Source organism: Mixophyes fleayi, chromosome 5 (genome assembly GCF_038048845.1).
Source record: "Mixophyes fleayi isolate aMixFle1 chromosome 5, aMixFle1.hap1, whole genome shotgun sequence".
Classification (NCBI taxonomy): Eukaryota; Metazoa; Chordata; class Amphibia; order Anura; family Limnodynastidae; genus Mixophyes; species Mixophyes fleayi.
The window spans coordinates 43421958-43445638 of NC_134406.1; the positions used below are offsets into that span (position 1 = coordinate 43421958).

The 23681-nt window shown below is 38.0% G+C and overlaps 1 protein-coding gene across 1 annotated transcript in view; it reads left to right on the forward strand.

Annotated features, from left to right (window-relative positions):
* PTPRN2 (protein tyrosine phosphatase receptor type N2) overlaps positions 1-23681 on the forward strand; it is a 733183-nt gene that overhangs the window by 75919 nt on the left and 633583 nt on the right. The window contains exon 2 of the mRNA XM_075212113.1: positions 16521-16571. Within this exon, the coding sequence (XP_075068214.1) occupies positions 16521-16571 (51 nt within the window). The remainder of the gene's footprint in view (positions 1-16520; positions 16572-23681) is intronic.

Consider the following 23681-nt stretch of genomic DNA (forward strand, 5'->3'; position numbering starts at 1 on the left):
ATATCAATATGTTGGTATGAAATGAACTAACTTTAATTAATACGATTGTATTTTTTGTATTTGATTTCAAGGTAATTGCACTCAAAGGTGGATTTAATTTTTTTGGCACCGTAGGCCAGTATTTGCCCCATCCCTCTCTAAGATTAATGTAAAGTGATATTACATATCGTCAGAAGATATATAGTGTCATACAGCAGTATATAGTTGTAGCCCTCAGCTACAAGGCAAGTATTCAGTACAGAGGAGCATAGTAAGAACACAGTAAAAGCACAAGACACTGGTGCAGACACTCAGTAATTTGGCAACTGTCAGGCGCCGTATCCGCACCTCCGCTGGGTGCCGGAGACGGACGCCCTCTGGCCGCAACTCACGTCCCGTTGCTGGGCAACGGGATGCGATCACATGATCGGGGCGCATGCGCGATGCACCACCTCTGTTGCCTAGCAACAGAGACGCTACCCGGCGATCAGCTGAGACTGATCGACGGAAATCCTCTGGATAGGGCTTCCTCTTTGGCGCTATTTAAACTCCACTCTGGCACCATTAGGGTGCCAGAGTATTGGTTCCATCCAGCTCCAGCATTATTACTATTGTTCCTGATATCTCCTGTGTACTGACTCCTTGGCTAGTTTGACTTCCCTCCCGGATCTCTCTTTTGTACTTCGCTGGCCGCACTGGTATTGACCTTGGACCGTTCCTGTTTACTCTTTGCCTTCTCTCCGTGGTACTGCGCTGGTTTCGACTCTGCCTGTCTGACTACTCTCCATTCGCTGCTCTGGTAACTATCTGGGAGAACCGCGACCTGCGCATCACACGCAGCAAAACCCAAACCTCCTTGCGGGGGTCCCTGGCGAACACCTGTGATGCGTTAGACTCCGCGTCTCCCAGTTTAGTAGCGTCAATACCAGTCAGTGATATCAATACCAGTCAGTGATAATCCTAGTGAAAGATGTGACAGCAACTTGATGCTCAGATTGCAGGTCTAATATAGTGGGTAACGCTGCCTATTGCCAATGATGACGCAACACTCATGCATAAAGGTTCATTCAGTTCTTGCAGCCTCTGGTCTAATATTACAGTGTGTTCAGGCCATGGCGCCAGCTGTCACCAGTATATGGGATTAGTGCAACTAACCCTAGGTGCTTGTTGGGCAGGGGGGCATCTGACTCCTTGGCCGGTCACATAGTGGGCTACCTTTGGCTGGATCACTGGGCTACCTGCATTTATTTTCCTTTTAAAATGTTCCTAATAGGCTGCAGCACCGAGTCTCTTCATCAGAGATTCCAATGAATACCCAAGTCTTCAGTTTTTTTTCAAATTTCATAGAACCAAATTGTGGTTGAATACTGACCTGACTTTAGACAGATACAATACTAACTTTGGACTGTAGAGGGCGACAATATTCATATGTATGAAGGATGTGAACAGTAACGTTAATGTTTACATTATAAAGATATATTGTTTATACAGAAATACAAAGAACACTAGTCTATACAGTTTATAATAGTCTATTTCTAAATGGTTGTATAAATCAATGTAATCTAACATATATCTAGTATAACATTGTCTAGGAATGTGCAAACATTTACTTCTCATTATGTCTGAGTTGCAGAACAGTCGTGAATTCATACGAAAAGTTATAATAAATAAAATATTTATTAAGATCACAAAATTCTGTATGCATAAATATGTGTGTTCTAAAGCTTTCATTATAATTATGCCTGCAGTTGATAGACAGAGCATGACAAATAGATTAAAGTCTTGTGTCACATATGTAAGCTTAATCCTCTAGAATGTAAGCTCTCACAAGCAAAGCCCTCTTTACCCTTTGTCTACATCTGCACCTCCTTTGTCAACCTCGTCTGTTCTCCATTATGTGCAATTGTATTTTGTATAATTTGTAACGCTGACTGTCCAGCGCTGTGGAGTTTTGTGACACCTTACAAATAAATGATGATGATGAATATCGTGTTTACATTACAACATAAATTTAATCTCATTTTAATCATTACTGTGATTTTATTTGTTAATTAAACCTCTCCGGTCACAGCCATTGACATCATCAAGTGGGCGGGACAATGTGCATGATGGCGCTAATTGCATCATCACAGCCCTCCCAATCCATTGTTCACTTACTTGGGTATGGATTAATTATGCATTTCCCTCAATTTGTACTGCGTATTATTGCTCCCTGCGGAATAGTTCTTGCATTGCATATTGGCTTTCAGAATTGGTTTTGCATTATATACAGGCCATGAGAATATACTTTTTATTGTGTACAAGCAACCAGTTTTTACTCTATCTTGTGCACTTGATTTCAGAATGGATACAGGTCATCAAATAATTTTGGTCTGCATAGAATACTTGTTATTAGATGTGACTGCATTGTACACTGGTCAAATGATTCTTTGGTATATAGGTATATAACTAGGTTAGAATATGGGGTATCAGGGACTGTTGTTTAGTGCTACACTATGAACAGGAGTTGTGTTATATCAAATATATACAGCTCGCTTAAAATGTGTTTACTTGGAGTCTGTGGTTTAGAATTACACTTTGTACAGGAGCTGTTTTATGTAATGTATACAGCTAGATTAGAATTGGCATCAAAATTGGCCATTCAATCCCCGTCTCAATCCTATTGTCACCCTCATCATCTTCCTTATGTTATAATATTCCTGTCAATATATCCCCTTCATCACTATCGCCATCATGTCACACTCATCATCATCACTATCATTCTGTCCCTCACACTGTGCAGGCACAGTAGGTCCTTCCTCTCCTCAGTTCTATCACTGATTCCCCCTGCTCATAGTTCTCTCATTCTCCCCTCCATGGTTCTCCCACTCTGTCGCTTTAGGGTACTCTTTCCCTCCGTCAAGGATTCTCTCACTTACCCACTCCCTGGGTTTCTCACACTACCCACTTTATCCTTCTCTCTCCGCTCCAGTGTTATCTCACTCCCTCTCACCCCTAGGATTCTCTCCCCCCATCCAGGTTTCTTTCACTCACACAGGCCTTTCTCAGTCCCCCCAATTTAGGGTTCTCTCACTTCTTCCCCTCTCACTACCCCTCCTCCGAGGATCTCTCACTTCCACTCCTCCAGAGTTCTATCTGTCCACCTCTCAGGGTTTACGCACCACTTCTATAGGGCTCTCCCTCCTTCCAGGGTTCTCTCACTCACTTCCTGCCATGCCCCACCTCTCCTTTCATTCCTCCAGGGATCGCACCCCCCTCCCTCTCCAGATTTCTCTCTTACTCCATAGTTTTCTCACCCTCAGCAGCAGCTTCCCTCCTTCGGCTCTGTAAAGCAATTAAGCTTTACAATCGTGACACAAAAATGCCTCAACTTTTAGAGGAGAGGGAGGGGGATAGTACACAGTTCTTCATGTTTTTTTTAGCAGGTCTGCTGCATTACTATAATACTGGCTAGAGGGGGTTGCCCAGATGCTAAGCGATGGGCCACATGTGGTGGCACCCAAAAAAAAAAAGCCCTGAGAATCTACAAGATTTTAGAACAGTGTCCTTTATTTTTTCAAAACCACAGTAGCTTAAACTACATTAACCCACTAGAAAGCCTGCTGAATGTGTCTCCTCTCTCTCCTTTGCATAGAATAGCAGTAGCTTTAGGAAAGGCCTGCAATTACCTTCCCTGAACGTTGTTAGTCTGTGGAAGAAAATCCAGGAGCTTCCAAATTGCTGCCACAGAGTGAAAAAGTTAATAACACTTCAAAAAAGGTTTATTAATTTCTACTTTTTAAACAACAGTAATCATATAATTACATTTTTTTTCTATATTCAGATTTAGTTTTTTTTTTTGGGGGATAGTGTATCACAGAGAGAGAGAAATATACAATGAAATCATTAAACAGTGGGGCTGAGTTTGTAATTATTTTATTTATTTTTCTTATCTCAGAAATAGCTGTTTACTCAAAGAATCATTCAAAAGTTGCTCACTGCAAACAGAACCATGCTGACGTTCTGGTTGAGTTGGATATTAGGTAATCAGCTGTATTTTAAGGGAAGCGTCTGATTGTAGTTTTTTCCTAGCAAATTGCTGCTCTCAACGGTCCACTACATGAAACGGCAATGGTCAATGATGCTGACATAGAGAGTAACCGCACCTTCCATGGCTACATGCTGTCATATTTCAGTAAAATTGTTTCTATGTGCCAAGATACCAAGTTGGATCAACAATCTACAGTGATACCCACCGTAAGTCTTTAACTATTAGCATGACCTATACACACACTCCAAAGGGTGGGTTAACATTGAAAAAGCTATGCTAGGGTAAAGCACCATGATGTTTCTCCCAAAGTCAAGCCTTCACTAACCTTAAGTACATGGGATAGGATTAATGGGAGTCTCCATGCCCTCTCTTTCCTTTAAATCCCCATATGGGCCCACCCTTCCTACCAACCAGAACTTTGCATCAAGGTGTCTGTGATTGTACGCGTCCATTACATTATTGGCAATATTGCTCCTTGCTCCTTTGTGGAAATCAACATTTAAACATACTCCACTTTGTACATACAAGCCTGAGTGAGGCTTCCACTAGAGAAGTATATAAAATAGAAAGGACATGCATGTATTTCCCCAACAAGAAGGGTAAAATTTCACTCCTATAACACACAATCTTAGCCCCGCATTCCCGTAAACCTTAAGGCCCAGAAAATGGGAAACCTGCCTGAGGGAGAGAGAGATCTGGGGCAAAATTTTCACTAAAATGGCAAAATGTTTTATTAGTGTTACTATGAGGTATAGTTAGGACATGATCGGGTCCACCATATCTACGCACATGCAACCAATGATTGCTGGAGGCAGTGTGGCCAGAAATTGCAAATCTACACATATGGTGAACTTGCCCAAAAATAGTAGCCTTCTAAAAAACAATTGGAGGTTTGCTAGTTAACAATACAGGAGCCGGGCTTGACCTAGACCACTCAGTCTTTCTACTCAATAGATCCATTGATTATTTGGATAAAAACACAGACAAATTACTTATGCATGTATGTAACATGGCCAAATGTCAGATAGCTCATAAGTAAAAAACCATAGATGCCTCGTTACACCAGGAAGTCCTCAACCGTGTCTGCTTCATGTTTAGCATGGAGTACATTATGAGCCTAGAAACTAAATTTATAAAGAGATTTCAAAAGGTCTGAGCACCTTGATAGGTAATATAAGAGAACAATGGGCTCTCCCAACTACTCTTAGTCCTTGCCCCCTCTTCCTTTCCTCTTCTTTACTAAGTATATTCCTATTGCCTCCCTAAACTCCGCACACCCCTGAAAGAAGCTTCTTCATAGAAATATTCTATTGGTAATTTCCATCATGACTGGTATTACTGATGCCCAACCACACTTCAACCTAACGAGCACTCAAATCATTACCCTGATAGCGCCCTCTGGGACCTGTATATTGCCAAAATCCAAGAATCTTTATTTTATCCTTTATTTCTTTCTTAACTTTGAAAAGTGTACAGTGCTGAAAGAAAAATATCTGCCAAATATAATTCTTGTTACAGATTTATAAAAGAAAATCTATTGAATATGGCAGTTATACAGAAAATTGCAGTAATTGCTACCTCCGATTATAACCCTCAAAATAATTTATCGAGCTTGTGTTTTCATCAACTGTAAAATGATAGAGGGTTTGTTAAAGGTTCCTGGGGTCCCGGCTTGTTTCCATAGCAGCCGTCAGACTTTACATTCTTCATTGCTAAATATTCTTTTTTTCTACCTTATCTGTCAGATGATGTTAAATTCAAAGGTTCAGATTCAAATTCACAACAGAATCCCTTTGAACATCACAAGCTCCTGAGTCTGAATTCATGCTGTGCTTAAGTTCCACATCCTAAAATGATATTATACTTAGTTCTGATTTTAAGAACTGTGGGCCTGATTCATTAAGCAACTTAGGCAAGAAATTTCTTACTTAAGTCCCCTGGAGAAAACCATGTTACAATGCAAGGGATGAAAACTAGTTTTCTATTTTGCACATTCGTTAAATACTGGCTGTTTTTTCATGTAGTACACAAATACTTGATATCTTATTTATACACTGAAATTTAAAGTTGATATTTGTGTGCTACATGAAAAAACAGCCAGTATTTAACTTACGTGCAAAATAGAAAACTGGTTTTCACTCCTTTCGTTTTAATATGGTTTTGTCCAGGAGACTTAAGTAAGAAATGTCTTGCCTAAATTCCTTAATGAAACAGGCCCTATGTGACCAGATCCTATGCATGTCTGCTAAACCGATTCTTAAAATAATTAACTACTATAATTAATTTAGAGCCCCTTAACATACCGATGTGCAGCTTTGGTATAAACTGTATATTTTCTGAACTTCGCGTGCTAAAACTCAGGGTCAATCCTCCCATGAGACAAGGTAAGTACATAGTCTTAGGAAGCAAAATCCTAAATTTTATCACCTCACCTTCTGCGTTGTTTTCAATTTACTAAATTAATTTCTGTAGACGTTTTGCTATTTTGCTGCTCAGCCCCACATCTAACCATGTGATCAGGGACGTAACACTCCACCGCTGTGCCCTATAGCCAATTTGGGGGAGCAGTAATACTTGTCCATTCTTCTCCGCTCTGTCCTTAGTTGAACCACTGCAAGTGACAGCCAATACTGTATTGTGGGTCTTGGAGCACTCCCCATCATGTTATATCTACTGATTTGGTTACATATTACTGTTTATTTAAATTCCATTCTACAATAAATATTAACTTGTAAAGCTCAGAGAATAAGACTAAATTGTACACATTGCAATGAAAATGACGTCATGCTGAAAATGAAGTCAATTAGGGAGGTGTGCAGGGCTTAAAAATTCACAGGGACCATCTTAGATTGTCCCTTTAATGTTAGGGACAGTTGACAACTATAGCCTCCTACAGCTGAACATGCCTCTCCTCACACCCACAGAACTCCAGTCACTGATCACTCTACAATAATCGATCCATCCACCAACCACTGTAGTGGAGAGACTGATATATAATGAAGCAAACTGAGTCAGCTGTCTAAGGCTACTTACAGACTGGGATTAATTCAGCATTTAAAATTTGTTAGAAATCATTGTATCAATGGACAACTAGTGCCTATTTGCATTTCTTACGTGCACTTGCAGTGCAATTTCTTTTCCATGCTTCTTGTTCCATTTCAGTGCATCTGATGAGCCTTACATTCATCTCAATGAGAGTGCATTATAAAAGCAATGAGATGTAGTTTATAAGCTTTCACATATGCATTTCTGCCTGCATTCGATTTAAACAAGATAACAATTTTCTGTTATGTCACAGATTATGTCTCAGATGCATGTTTAGAAAAACTCAGATTGAACACATTTGTCAATGCATTTAAACACATAAAAACTGCATAAATAAACACAATGCATTTTACGATGCAATAAAAGCCCATTGGGGCTCTAATTGATCCCCAATTCATATTTCCTCACTGCTTCATTAAGGAATGTAAATGCTGATACGTTCTGTATTTTGAGATAGATTGCACTGCGCATGCTCAGACACGGACTAAATGCCAGTGAACGCAAGTATGTCCAATGTATCTTCAAATGCAAAGGACAGTTTCGACAGCCTACGATTTCAGGGGCGGAACGGGGGAGGTAGTGGTCATATGCACGTAGTCAGTGTACAGTAAGGGCGTCACAATAAAAAAATTAATTTTTTTTGCGTTCTTTTGGGACTTTGTATTCCACATATGTATTGTACATATCCAGCAATGTGTTGTGTTTGTCTTAATACGCAAGTGCTGTGTATGCAGAACTAATCTACACCTGTATTCAACAAGAGATGCTTCTTCAGCACTTGTAGTTGAATATGAACCTGTGCATGCCCAAATCACATGTGTTTTTTTTAAAAAAGTCTCAGGATGTGTGCAACTAAAATACAGTGGTATTTCCGTCAGATGTATATACGTGTTTACGTATGTCCCACAGTAGCATAGCGTTAGTACTAAAATTGCATAACCATATTTTTTATATAATAATGTAATAAACTGTCATGTACACAAGAGAGCAGAGTGTCTTCAGTCATTAATAGGATAAAAAACAGAGAGTTATAGTAAATGGAGTGCATTCACAGGAGGTGAAGGTTACCTATATTTGGACCAGTGCTTTTTAATAGCTTTATTGGGGACATTGCAAATGGTATTGAAGGGAAAGTATGCCTTTCTGTAGATGACACAAAGATATGCAATAGGGTAGACACACCAGGAGCAGGGGCGCACACAGGGGGGGGTTTCTGGTTCTCCAGAAACCCCTCCACTCCGCAAAGAACAGTGTCCCTACATAGCGGCACTGTATAATACAGCACTGCCGCGGACACTTCTTTGACAGCGCCGCGGCTGCTGTTCAGTGCAGTGCCGCCTAAATGGAGCTGCGCAGCAGCAGCTCTCTCTATGTTTTTTTTTTGAGGGGGGGTTACCCCCCCTTAAAAATCCAGCGTGCGCCCCTGGGGAGGGGTAAAACAAATGATTGATGATCTAGGTAAACTAGAGGAATGGTCAAGAGTGTGACAACTACAGTTTAATGGCCAACAATGCAAAATCATGCACTTGAATCTCAAAAACCCAAAGGCTCAATATAGTATTAACCGCACTATAATGGAAACTACTGAGGAGGAAAGGGATCTAGGAGTCACTATTTCAGGTGACTTAAAGGCAGGTAAGTAATGTAACAAAGCAATGAGGAAGGCAAGTCAGATGCTTAATCACATAGGGAGAAGAATCAGTAGCAGAAAGAAATAAGTAATAATGCCACTGTATAGGTCATCGGTACGGCCTCATCTAGGATACTGTGTTCAATTCTGGAGGCCATATCTCCAGAAGGACATAAATACATTAGAGACTGTACAACTACAATGGAACATGGCCTACAGCACAAAACTAACCCAGATAGACTCAAAGATCTTAATATGTATAGTTTGAAGCAGTGAAGGGACATGATAGAAACTTTCAAAATATCAAGGGCTTTAACAAGTAACAGGATGGAAACATTCTTCATAGGAAGAGAAGTAATACAACACAAGGACATGCACTGACACTGGAGGGAAGTGGGTTCAGAGGAAATCTGAAGAAAAATGACCTCACAGAAATGGTAGTGGATAAGTGGAAAAAATGATGTACCGATGTTCTAGTTTTGTGTTCATTCTGATTATTTAAATATTGTTACACAAATGAGCATTGTATTATTTGTAAATGTAATTTCAATATAAAAAGTAAAAAAACAAAAAACAAAGTCAAAATGACTATAGACAGTTTCTTGAGACATTTTGCTTCTGTTCATGGCAAGAGTTTAGATACACACATATATGGGTATATAACAGGTCTAATTAGGTTGTGATAGTTTTAACCATGAATTAGCATTATCACGTAGAGAATACTTTTGGATTTATAAATTATATTATCTGACCCCAAATTGTATCAATATTATATCTTATATCAGAAGTCATTGATTTTAGGTGGTTTTCCCTTTACCATAGTTGGTGGTATCCTTTTTATTCTTTTCCATTGCTATATTGTTTGTATCACGGTTTGTTGCGTTTTCCACCTTGTTGTCTTATTCGTTTATATTGTTTGTATAATGATTTATTGTGAGCAGCTTTGTGTGAAAATATCTTTTTCTCTCTTTTTCCATTTTTACCATAATATATTTTTAAGCACTTTTTTTAACATTTTTAAGCTCTTTCCCACATACACACCCTGCACTAGAGAGAGATCACTTTTATGGAATCTTTAAATGATAGGACCCTCCAGACAGGGGTAATATCGGTAACAACTTAACAGACTTAAAGTGACACCGGAGAGATTTTCTTTATTTCATTATGTTGCACATCACTTTGGAGATTCACTTAATAATCACTGTAGATATCATGTTGTAGTTCTGTCTGTATCATTATTTTCCTCTGTATTTTGGAGTATCACAACTTTATATCTCCCAATACATAATTGGTCATTTTGACAAAGGCTTGGCACAATTCATTGTAGATTTCCTGCACAAGAATGATGTTGACATTGACAATTGCTGTTGGCTATTTATGACAATGCTTCAATAAGTGTGGGGAGTACAATGGCATCCAGGCTATTATAAATAAGCAACTTTCATATGCCTCTTTTATATCATGTACATGTTGCTAAATCTTGTTGGAATAAACAGTACTGAGAGCAGTCTAGAACTTTTTGGGGTATTTTAGGATGGCTATGTCCTTCTAGATCAGTGTCTCTCAACTCCAGTCCTCAGAAACCCCTAGCAGTACATGTTTTCCATATCTCCTTGCTGGAGCACAGGTGTATTCATTAATGACTGACACAGTGTAGCAGGTGGTATAATTATTTCACTGGTCGCCTGGCAATCCTGCACTGTTAGTGGGTCCTGAGGACTGGAGTTGAGAAACACTGTTCTCGATGGAGGCCGCTTACTGTGCAAATAACACTTTTAGGGATACCTGTTGTCATGTACCTTTCAGCTACTTAATGGTCAGCAAAGTATGAAAAAGCGACAGCTCTATTCACAGTGTACAATGAAATAGGGGAAGTGTTAGACCTTATGGCAACTGGCAGGAACTATAATATTTGTAAAAATGAATGGGCTTTGGTTGACAGTTTAAAGGCACATTGGGACCAATCAGGTTTATCCCCTATACCAAATGTCCTGCCGTTTCTTCTTCCCTATTTCCCCCTTCCCTGCCCTCTTTCCTGTGTCGACCTAAACACACTTAAAGCCTGTCTCCATCCCTTAGGACTAATTAGTTAGTTCTGGCAATCCATTAGGAACCTGGAAAAGTTCATTTAAGTTAGCCAACAGAGGTTGTACAACTTTTCCAGTATATATACTACACCCAAGCTGTGTGTTTTGGTATGTCCCAATAGGTTGAATGAATTATTTTGATTAATGGCTCTTTTAATCCATCTTGCCCTTTGCCTCTGTTACCCCAGTCTTGAGTGACCTCATTGTTTGGGTGATATATTGCACTTTCACTACTTTTGAATATTTGAAAGCCTTGATAAAAAGTAGAATTTGAAGCAGTTGTAAGAAGAACTGTCATTGGAAAAATAAGTGAGATCAATTAGGCCCTTCTCATTATTTTGTGGAACACTGTTTTAGAACTATTTGACCAGACCAACTTTTCCCTGCAAGAGGCTGTTTTGAATCTGAACACGGTTGTTTCTTTGTTACAATCACTAATCATTTTTGTTGTTAGTGTTCTCACACAAAAGAGAAATTCAAAACACTGTTGCTTACAGCACCCGTCATTAGGGGTTTATTCAAGGCTCTGGAAGCTTAGAAAAAGTAAGTTTCAAGTTTATATTTCTGTCTTCTACTCTCTCACCTCATGAGATCAAAGCTGCTGCAAACATTGTGCATCTATACCCGGAGGACCTGATGTCTGGTGTGACTGAAAAGGAAATAGTTCAGTTGTCTGTCAGCTTCCTCATCCTTCACTAGTGAAGAAACCACACTGCTCCAGATATTCTCATTACTCCATAAAAAGACTCACACACATTTTCTAATTTTAAAATTATACTTTGAATATTAAATCTATAATGGATTCAAATTGCAGAGGTGAATGTACCTTCTAAAATTAAGGATGAGGTAAGGGGGGAGATTTACTAAAGTGTTTTAAAACCGCCGCACATCAACAGCAAATTTGTCCTAGATTCTGCAGTATTTACTAAGCAGTAAAAACCCAAAGCGATGGCGATGTGTGGAGGTTCCAAAACCTCTAAATCGCATGCGGTTTAGTCCAAACCACATGTGGTTTAGGGCAAACCGTTATTATCTGGGAAAGCAGATCCCAAAAACGGAATTTCTGCAAAGAAAGGCTGCCAAGCAGTTAGTCATTCTTAGTTTGCTGTGTTACCATGGAAACCTGCTGCAGACATTAGAATAAGAACATTCTGAGCTCATCTAGCAAAGTATAAACTAGAATAGATATTCAAAACTGTTTCCTGGAATGTCCAAATTAGCCTGCATTTTTGAGCAGAATTTTTCAAGTTTCTCTGGCAGAATTTGGGCTTAAGTATCCAGTACAGAATTTTCCCTGTTCTATTTGTTCTGACTTGTATTCCCACATTAGTTTTGTTCCTGGACTTCTACCTTAATATACCCAAACATACTACGGACAGAATGAGCTGACCCCGCTGTCATCCCAGTTCCTTTCAAACACTATGAATTTTGAAGGGTTTGCGGAATAGTAAAGGCAGAACTAGAAGACTGTATCTCTCTGATTTTTCACATCTCCAAAACAACATAGTCCTCCTTGACATTTTATACACAGGAAACTTCACTGTACATTACCTCCTCTGTAGTATAAGTACTTTAGGTTTTCATAAATAGTATATTATTCATTTATGTAATATAAAGTCATTGACATTTATGCATGTCAAATAGTGGCTTTACTTTGCTGTTTAATTATATAAGTCATTGCTTGATCATTATATTAGTGGGCACTGAGAATAACTTACAGAACATCGGTGGTTACTTGTAAACATTTCCTGTAAAAGTAGAGTACATGATATTTGGAAACACTGTTCCATACAATTGTTTTAGTGTTGACCAGGCTCATATTTCATGTATAACAAGTTACTCTTCCTCCCTACTTAAACGTCATCATCATCACCATTTATTTAAACAATGAAGAAAACTAAAATATATGTTTGGAAAAGGATGAGTCTCAGTCAACAAAACACAATTTATTCTGCCGAGAGACAGAGTACAAGGCATGAATTTTCAGGAAACTAAAAGTCAGACTTTTTGTTATGCAAATGTCAGGCAGTTTCAAGTTTACAACTTTTTATCTAGTTTTATTAAATGTCTCCAGTGTTGCAGGACGCCGTGTGATTGCTTTGTGTAACCCCAGCTGCCTTCAGGTTTTAATTAACTTGTTGATGTAATAGTGCAGCCTTAACTGCCATAACTTAATCATTTACAGACTGAATTTGCAAAATTGTTTCATGCATTTAAAGCAAGTAAGAATAATCCACGGAAATGACTGCAGCCTTCATTGCCACATGGCTCCTAATAAGGACGGTTTCTGGGAATTTTGTGTAAGACAAGTAGTATGACCTTTATAATGAGAGTGACTTGCCTTTTCTGTTGCTCCATATGCAGTATTATTAAGACAACGGCTCTATATATTTTATGTGGATATAGCTACATGGATAATTTAGCAGTGCCTGATACAGTGTAATTACAGAGAGTATATTTGAATGTAAAGAAGTAAATCTTCTAGTTAGGCTAATTAATAGAATTGTGAAAGGTACTTGTTTATTATACAGGCGCCACCTCTTAATTATTCTTAAGTATAATTCTTTGTCGCCACCTTTCGCAGTAATAAATAATGTCACTTTGCCACAATTTCCCAAACTTGTCTTGCCAAACAGTGCCAGCGAAGACTTCTTACCCCACAGAGAACTTTCGACTAGGCAGCAGCGAAAGTGTTTTATCAGCTCCTTAGACACATCCTCTCAGTGAAAAGTGGCTGAACAGTCCTTAACCCAGTTCATGTGTTCTCTACTAAGCCAGTGGATTCCAAACGTTTTCAGTTCAAGGCACCCTTAGGGTCTCCAAAATTTTTTCAAGGCACCCCTAAGCCAAAATAATTACCAAGTAGTCCCCTGCCTTGCTTACCACTGGCCCTGGCCGAGGCACCCCTGTGAGATTTCCAAGGCACCTCAGAGAGCCTAGTTGTACAGTTTGGGAACCACTGTACTAAGCAGTGAATTCCTCCCGCAGATAGGACTAATGCAAGCATTTAGAAAAATAGAAAAACCTCAGCTGACACAAACAGGTCATTTACATATTGGTGAAGGCAATATTGCAAGAAGTACCCCACAAATAGGGAGGGTACATTTTTACATACCTGCCTACTTTCCCAGAATGTCCACGAGACTTAAGAGTTTCTGAGAATTCTCCCGGACTCCAGGAAGAGTAGTCCAGCCTCCTGGATCCCGACAAATCTTCTGTGAAGTGGGTGAGGTGGGGCACGATGACAAGTCACCATGGCTCCAGTGCACGATGATACAAACTGCAGCATTTCACACCAAGGGGGGCATGATGCAGCAAAATGCGCTGTCACTAACCAACCTTTGGGATCTCCCAGAGGGGAGATAAATAAAGTAGTTAAGTACATATTTTTATAGTTTATTTTATCAAGAATGATGTGTTAAATCATGTACATTGTAACTCTAGTTTTTAGCAATGAAACTTTTACCAATATTCATCTCATTGCAATTTTTTAATATGGGAATAACTTCTGGGTCATTTGGTTATTTGCCTTATATCTGTGATGAAGGCCAATAAGAGACAATTAGCCACTGTAATGAGGAGAAAGGGCATTCAGGTTTAGACACAGACTAGATGATGTAGCAATAATGTTAATGCCAGGTAGCTCTATATAGAAAGCTGTTGGTGAGAGACTGAAGACTCAGCACAAAATAAATCAATTACACTCCTACCTTTAGCGAATTTCCTTGTGCATCAGGCTCATTATTGTTATTAGACTGTGCTTGCTGGGATATGTGTTCTCTTGCGTTATCTAATCAGAATGTGGAGGGGTATCCCCACAGGTTTTAATAGTATGTTAAAAATACATTGCCTGTGTCAAGTGTTGCTGCGTGCAAATTGTGGTCTGTGTATTTCTGAACACGTTTTATTCAGCATTACCAGAAATTTGTGTTTTACGAAATGTGATGCCAGGGGCTCATTGCATACTACATGAAGCACAGTCTCACACTGGTTCAGGAGAGTCTTTAATTTAAAGTGGACCTGTATTCTCTACCTAAACTACTTTGGAAGCTTAAATTAGGATTGGCATAATTGCTTATTAAAAACTAAAGGAGCTTTTGTAATTCTTGCATTATTGCTCTGCCCAAAATTACAATGGCAGATGGTTATCTTTTTAGCTTCTTCTATTTAAACTACTAAAATGATTCCTTAGTTTGTCTTTTCTATCTCCTTGTCATGACACTAGCATTAAATAGGAAATGCGAGCAAAAAAAGCAAAAAAGAAAAGAACTCAAATAAATATGGTGAATAACTAAAACAATAAGGACATTTGCAAACAGATAGCTATAATGATGCAAAATTGATTTCTGAAAATGTTTATAGTGTAAACACAAGAAAAATTGGCCCGTCCATAATGACTACATGCATATATTGATGTCCGATACAGGAGCAGCCACTTCTGAGAACACCATTTATATGCCAGCTTTTTAAGTCAGTGCTTTACTCATTTGTTCTTTGGAACATAGCATAGACCTTTTTTAAATTAGAATTCCAATTTCAGAGTGTTTCATGCTATTGGAGACTCGTCAGTGTAGAATGGGGTTGAGCATGTGAAGTACTGTAACAATGACCTCATGGATCAATCAAAAAGGATTAGGGTAGTTTGAAACATAGTTGCCTAGTCTCTTGAAATGTTCAGGAGATTACTAGATTGCTGAACCCCCAGGGTAGCAGGCAATTAAGGCCACTAACCAGCCTGAGAAGTAGATTGGGATGTGTCATACTGATGCGAATTACAAAACCAAGCCCTTACCACCTCAATGAATACTAGGTGAACAGAGGTGGGACAATATGATTTGTTGTATCATACTCCTTGTCCTGTCTACCTAATGATGCAAATCGCATCATCGAGCCCTGTTCACATGTTCTTTTATACCTTCCCCAGGAAGGAAGGTATGAAACGTAGATATGTGTGGTTTTAAGATGGCCTGTCAGGTCCATATATTTAAATGCATTCTCTACATAACTATACATGAAACATATTGTTTACTCCAGAAAGTCTTTACTTAGTTACCTGTCTCTCAAATGTACCAGGTAGTGGTGTCCAGCTCCATCTCAATGGCACATCCACCAGGTACATGTTTGTTCATTATGACCTGCTATTATGCACCCCATTATGTAATTCTGTTCACAAGATCACAAGAGTTCAACTGATAATTACTTCCCAGGTCATTGTATGAATTGTAACTAATAGGACAGGCATAAATGTTTTAAAATACATATTTTATTTTGTGTGTTTAGCATCTACTTCCATATCTAATGGTAAGTCTACATTTAATGGGACAAATCTGATCTGACAACTAAGACAACCCTGCCTATTGTTGGTCTTCTCTCAGCCACTGGCTGAATAATTCTGGTCGGCTAAAATTTAATTTGTATTTACCACAAGAAAATAGTTGGTTGTCAATTACCCAAAATCACCAGCTGTATTTAATCACAGATTCAGAGAGAAATTTGTCCAAAAAGTTTTCAGTTCTATAATGAATGAAAATCAGGCCCATTAACTTCAAAGTAGGCCAACCCATCACAGCACAAGAAGTAGATCTACCCATCTGGTCAGCTCACATGAACATGTTTTCTAAATAAACAAGAATTAATAAACAACTAATGTTTTGTTTTTAATTATGAAAGTATTCATAATTATTCATTGTGAAAACGTGTACTGTTCACTTATTCCCCAATATACTAAAAAACTGTTTCTCTTTTTTAGGTTGCTTATTTGAAGATGACCTCTGTAAATCTTTTGAGATGTGCTTGAACGGTGAGTCCAAATAAATGTTTACCAAATTGTATTTCTGTCTAAGAGTGTGTCTAATGTAACATGGAAGTTTTGCGTGAGGAACAACATCCTTTATGGCAGTGATTCCCAACAATGGTATATCAGGACATATTCGTGTGTCAAGACATAAAGAATAATAAAATAATAAGTGTCACAAGACTCCTGTGGGTTACTCTTAAACCTATTTTAAAGCACTCAATGGGATTATATGTGAACTTTTATTTTTAAAAGAAAACAATCTAGCTGTAGTCCACAGGATATTCTAAATTACTGGACTAAAAGGGGAGTAGCCTACTTGGATCAGGGCATAACTTTGGTATAATGGCATTATGGTTGGGTGGATCAAGGACATGGTTTGGTTGATCGTGGGCATGTTTTGGGAAAATTGGGATTGGAATTCTGGTACTATTGATTTAAAAATTTAAAATTGGTGTATCAGGAAACAACAACTCATATGGAATCTGTTTCAGGAAATATGTGACAACATCAAAAAGTTATATCTACAATAAGTAGTGAGCTTTTGAGTGTTTGTAAAGTGGAAATAAAGCAAAAAGTATTCTGTAAGTCTAAGTTATATTGCATAATATAAATGTGTTGGACACATTAAGCAGAAAATGGTCTACATTACATTGTCTTTGTATGGGCACAGTAAAGTCCTGTTGTATACAATAAAAAAATTCAGAGGTCCTATCATGGTTTTCTAAGTACTTCAATTCATAAAGGACATCTTTAAATAGTTATACTTTCCCTTTACTAAATATAAACAAATTGGGCTGTCAGCATATATAACTCTCTCCGGGGCCATCTTCCTCTATACCTCACAGCTATCATAATGACACTGCTGGATTAAATGTTTTCTCACTTAAAGAGATTCTTGACAAATCCTTTTTAAGAAATTATCATGTAGATCACTGAGTCCTGGATTGGGATTTGCTGAATTTGAACAAAATGACAACAGTTAACATTTTCATCATGTTTCCAGCTTTTTAAATTAATTAAAATAAACGAGTTATGTGGTGTTTCAGGTACACCAGTGATGTAACATACTTGTAGTGACAACCAATCCCACTGCTACTAGCTGCTTATGAAATTTGATTTGACTTGAAACTAGAATGAGATCTTTTATGAAGCTTCATTTATTCCAAGGTACTGTAACAGCAGAGTACAACACATAATTAAATCAGCTTGAAGTCATCATACAAGCTGGTTGATAGAATGAATACCAATAACAGCATCCTTATAGCTTCTTATACTTTCTAAAATAAATTTCAGTCTATACAGCCATCATGGTATGATATCATTAGTTAAGCTACTACCTCTAAGAATTATTATTACTAGCCTTAAGCAAGTATTTGTAAGATTTAAGCAACTGAAAATGTGATGGTTTCCTAGCTCTACTTATCTTTTAATTCAATTGACTATTCTAAGTATCTCAGACAACTCCTCAGCATGTCCTGTCTTAAATTGCTCACAAACACACACACACCCAAAACTTTCCTATAACCTTCTTTTCACAAACATTCTACTGATTGAATCAAAAGTAGGGTAAAAGATAAGAATTAAGTATTAAAAACAAAGGTTAGTAGTTTATCAATTCCACCTTTTAGACTTGAAAATATAACTTAAGCAATAACATGGCTTATAGTTTGACAAACCCATTTCAAAAACATTATTGATAAAACAAGCAACAACACTATAGCTAGAAAATAATAATCTGAAGTATCATTTGATGATCAAGGTCACCTACAGGATCAGGAGGGTCCACACAATGTTTCAAACTCTCTCCTAATTCCTTCTAAATTTGCACTTATGTTTATTTTGTCAATCAGTGGTAAAAGAATAACACTCCTGTCCAATTAAAGCACACTGCCCTAACATGCTGTGAAATCCAGCAAAAGCTTTCCTACAAAAAATGTAATATATACTTTTATGCAGGCTCTGAGTTTTATTAACAATAATGAATGAGATATCTGAATTTAAGAAAACTATCTATCATTCTATATTTCTTCAACTTTGTGAAATTTACAATAAATGTTTAATTGGTTATGAGTTCTAAATTCAACTGTCTTTTGATTTTGCATCATATTCCATATTTCACAATAAAAAATATTAATACCCAGATTAAAGGAGCGATCTCCGCATTTACAGTTACAAATGTACATACCCAACAATTGGATTGATTAATAAGTCATGCTATAAAACAATGGTTGTACATCATCATAATATGTCCCCAGGCAGCAATAAAAACAATAACAATGAAAATGACGCACTCCCTTCTATGTTCATACTTTTTGGAAGCACCTGAGTCTTTTAATAGTCTATATTTGTCCCTGATGATGGCATATAATAGCTGATGTATTCTTTTTATACAAAAATACAAAAACTTTAGAGGTGACACATCTTCAACTGATGATCTAAAATCAAAATCGACCATCGTCCAATGTAGTATAATAAGTGCTCTAAAAAGAGGAATATTTAGAGACAATTTGTTAATTAATAGTTTTTTGAATACTCAGAAATTCAATTGTTCAATGGCAGATAGCAATTGGTTTTCCATAAAACTTCTCCTACTCATGCTGCAAGAACAAATATCATGATTAATTATTATCAGTCAAAATCCATTTTAATCAGTTTACATTACTCAATGTGTACAGTTTTGTAACTCATTTCCCTTTTGTTTTCCACTCACTGTACTAACAATATAGTGTTATCTATAGTCTGTAGAATGACAAATTGACCCACACAATTAGTATCCCATTGTCTTGTATCATTTTGTCATTATGTTCAATTCAATGTATCCAATTCATGCATTCTACCATTACAGCGAATTAAGGTTGATAGGGCACATACAATCTTTATAGTCTTCCTAATAAATCACTCATGTGAAATGAGACCATTATTGGATTCAATCATTGTAAGAAAACCTGGCGTTGAAAAAAACTTATTTTGACAGAAACTGATCTGTGTATAAAGCTGTATTACTAATAGCACCCATTTAGGAGAAAATGAAACAATACATGATCAAATCATTTGGCAAGGGTGCTGTATAATCAATCTATATCAGCTTCCAAGGACCATCTCCAAAGTTTATTTGCAGAATGAAAGGTTTACTTTTGTCATTTGTGCTATTTTGAAGGCATATAAGATATTAGTCTTCAATTCTCAAATTTAGAATGTACATTCTGAATGGGACATATTTCAAATAACTTAAACACACACTTGTGATCCATAGACACATAATTAGACTTTTCTATAGATCTATCCACTAAGTTGGTAACAACTTATAGCCATACCAACTTAAGTTTGATAGTAAGTTATTGGCAACTAGCTGAAGTACCCGGCATTGCCCGGGTTTAAATCTTCAAGTTATTCAATTATCAATAATATAGATGTAATTATCAAACTTTTAAAAATAATTAGCAGCTTAGCTGCTCTTCCAACACACTCATGAGGTGGCTGCCCAGTGTCGTTTTTGTTTTTATGTTGAATGTCATCCAAATCCATCCAGTGGAATGCCCAGGGCAGGCTCCATGGGTCAAAGTTCTGCCCAGTGTACACCAATGGGCGGTCAGACCAGGACCTCACCCCCCTAGTATGTCTTGTGGGATCCAATGTTACCAGTCTGTGAAGTTTTCGTGGCCAGGATCTAACTGGACCACCTCATGTTGGTTTCATCCCAATTGATGCAGGGGTGTCCGAATCCAGACTCAAAACAGGCTCCCCGGGTAAAAGTTCTGCCCAGCATACACCAACAGGAGGTCCCACCGGGCCCATAACTCGCCTAAAACCTGTGCAGGGTCCATCTGGACCACCTCCCGTTGGTTTCATCCCAATCGGTGCAGATGTGTCCGAATGCATCACCGCACAGACAAACAAACAAACAAACAAATCACATGCTGCAAAGTTAGCTTGCAAGAAGCAACTCTGTTATTAATTTTAACAAAAGTATCCAATACAAATGTTCTTATTGTATTTAGATTGCAATCCATTTTAAGCAGCTTATATTTTTTTGATCATCTTGTTTATATTTTTTAACAATTATATTTAGCAACAGTACCTGTCAGATATCAAATAACATTGTAACACTAATGTGTCTTACCTGTCCAATGTAAGCCTAAAAAGTTTACCTGTGACTACATGAATTGAACCATGTCAATGTTCATTTTAAAAACTATATTTTGTAATGCTTGACAAACATGCAATATACTCTCATGTTCTTCAACTGTTTCTGTTTATTTCAAGATATTTTCCACATGCTAAAATATTTTATCTACGTGGTCCAGAGGTTCTAAATCTGGTCAGTGTCCCTCCTACAGTCAGTGTCTCTAAGTTATATTGTAAATTTGTGCAATGATCCCTGTAAAAATAGATATCTTCGATCATTTCAAAGGACTAGATTCAAAATTCCACCATAAACCCCATAGGTCCTAAAATATACTAATGATTATCATGTCCAAATCAGGATATATAATACAGTACAGTGAAAATAGAATATGAAGCCACTATTCCTTATATGCTCTATGGAATTCTTAATCTCAAATTAACAAAGCAGCTCAATTTTGCATCAGACCAGTGGTCAACCTGGGCCGGTATACAGTGGTATACCATACCTCCACTTCTCCTACTGCTTTGATTGTAAAACTATCACTATCATTATCACTTATTTTTTCCACCCCACTACTTCTAATTTTCCATATTGCCACCTCTAAATTTCCAATTCGGCCACTGTTTCAGGTTATAACCCATCAAACACAACAGAAAACAGCGCTGATGACTGATACACATAATCAATATAACCCATCAAAATATACTCTACTCCATGGTTGTATTCACATCACCTTGAGTTGAGTGCAGAGCCTGAACTGTGAGATAAAGTGACCTCTATACCTTGTAACATATTTTACATGTGACCAAGTAGGCTTTTTATAAACTTGTACTAGTCCCCTATAACTTAGGATACACTATTGAGCAGATCTGTAGCATCATTATAAACTGTTTCAATCCATCTCTGATAGATAAGATCTCCATAAGAGGTAGAAATGCTATGGTGTATCGTATGCTAATCTTTGCTTGCAGCAAAAAATTAGCTTGATTCCGCTATAACAGGCCCTGGCTTCAAGTGAAATGTGTACGTATGGGGTATTTTCATTTTTAGGAGGGGTTGTCCCAACCAACTGTGATCTAGTTTTGTCACATGATGGAAGAAAAGTATTGCTTAAATTCTGCGATTTATGGGACCATCAGCCCTTAAGCCGAAAGACTTTTGTTCGCACAGATAGAGATGACAAAATAGTGGCAGCATTGTGTAAACATAACATGCATTTTGGTTTAACGATCAATAGAACAGGTGAATAGACAAAAGAAGAAAACATTTTGAGCTTTAAAATACAATTATGTGAAAGATGAGCAACTGATGAAGGGTGCTACAAATATGTGAAATGCAGCAAAATTTGTGGGTAGCAGAGGTAGTATTGACTGACTGACTGGGGAGGCAGAAGCCATGAGGAGATACTTGCTGTAATCAAGATAGAAATTACAAGTGAGTGACTCTATCTTGATTACAGCAAGTATCTCCTCATTTTTTTTCTGACTGAGGGATTTCAGAAATCTCTGTAAAAGAGCAAAAAGTAGCCCAGACATCCACCACAGAAAACAATAATACCTATTACTGACAGCTATAAATTTGCATATTTCACATGGGCTAATTTATACAAGAAGCCTAGGGAAAAGTTGCTGAATAAGATTGCTGGTTTCACCAACTTACACTGGCGAATGATCAAGTAATACCCCATTCATACTGCACCAAAATCCCGGGTTTTTGCCGGGGCGAGCTCAAACGACCCGGGTCTTGGTGCAGTATGAATGGTACAAGTAAAAAATCCCGGGTCTAAAAACCCGGGTCTTCAACCCGGGATTTATCGAGGGGTAATTCCTGGGTCGGACCCGGGTTGCCTGCACTATGAATGGTGCAACCCGGGTTTTTTTGTCTGCCTGTCTCTGGAGGATGATGTCATCGGTGGGAGCCCGTGGAAGATTCGAGAAAACTGCTCTGGTGATGACTCCCACAAATTGCCAGGGCACAGACTTGTGCAGTATGAATGGGGTCAACCCGGGAAATTCCCGGGTCCGAGGTGCAGTATGAATGGTGTTTCTGAGCTGGGACGCTCCGAGCCCCGGCAAAAACCCAGCTTGAAAAACCCGGGATATTGCCGGGGCGGCAGTATGAAAGCGGTATTAGCTCAGTGTCACAGGAATTCCTAATTTAAATACTGCAGAAGACATTGATATGACAGAGGGAGGGGGATATTTATTTAGTATATATAACTTTATATAGCCAATTTAAGGTTTACTAAGGCTTTATTTATGTTCGCTTTTTGAAGACAGTACACTTCAAATTGCACCTTTTCTGATTTCAAGAACTTATGGTATGACTCTTGTCAAGCATTAATTGAGTAAAGTAAGAGAAAAGTAATGTAAGAGTTCTAAATATTGATATATTGCGGGTCATGTGCATCTTGTGCACCTTGAATATGGTGGTCGCATTCATTTGGAAGTAGGGATTGATGCCTCCTGTGACCTGGGGGTAAATGTATCAAGCTGAGATTTTTCCAGCGGGTTTGAAAAGTGGAGATGTTGCCTATAGCAACCATCAGATTCTAGCTATCATTTTGTAGAATGTACTAAATAAATGGTAGCTAGAATCTGATTGGTTTTTCAAAACTGCTCGAAAAACTCTCAGCTGGATACATTTACCCCCTGGTGTTCAAACAAAGCTTTTTGCAGGGGATGGCCTTAATCTGTCCTATTTCACCCATTGTAGCTCATTTTGGGAACTATTATCAGAACCCCTCCAATAAGAATATATACTGTTGCTGCTTATTGCAGCAAGAGAAAATCTTCTATCAGGCAATTTACTTAATAAAATGTCACCAGGCAGCTTCGAAATTCAGCTACCTGGCAACACTGGCAGTGATAAGAAGAAGTCAAACTATTTGCCAGGCCAGTCTGCGTATGTGATAGCTGGCTTGTTGGCTCTTGTATGTGCTCTGAAAGCCCAGACTTGTGCCTCAGTTCCAGATTCAATATAAAAAA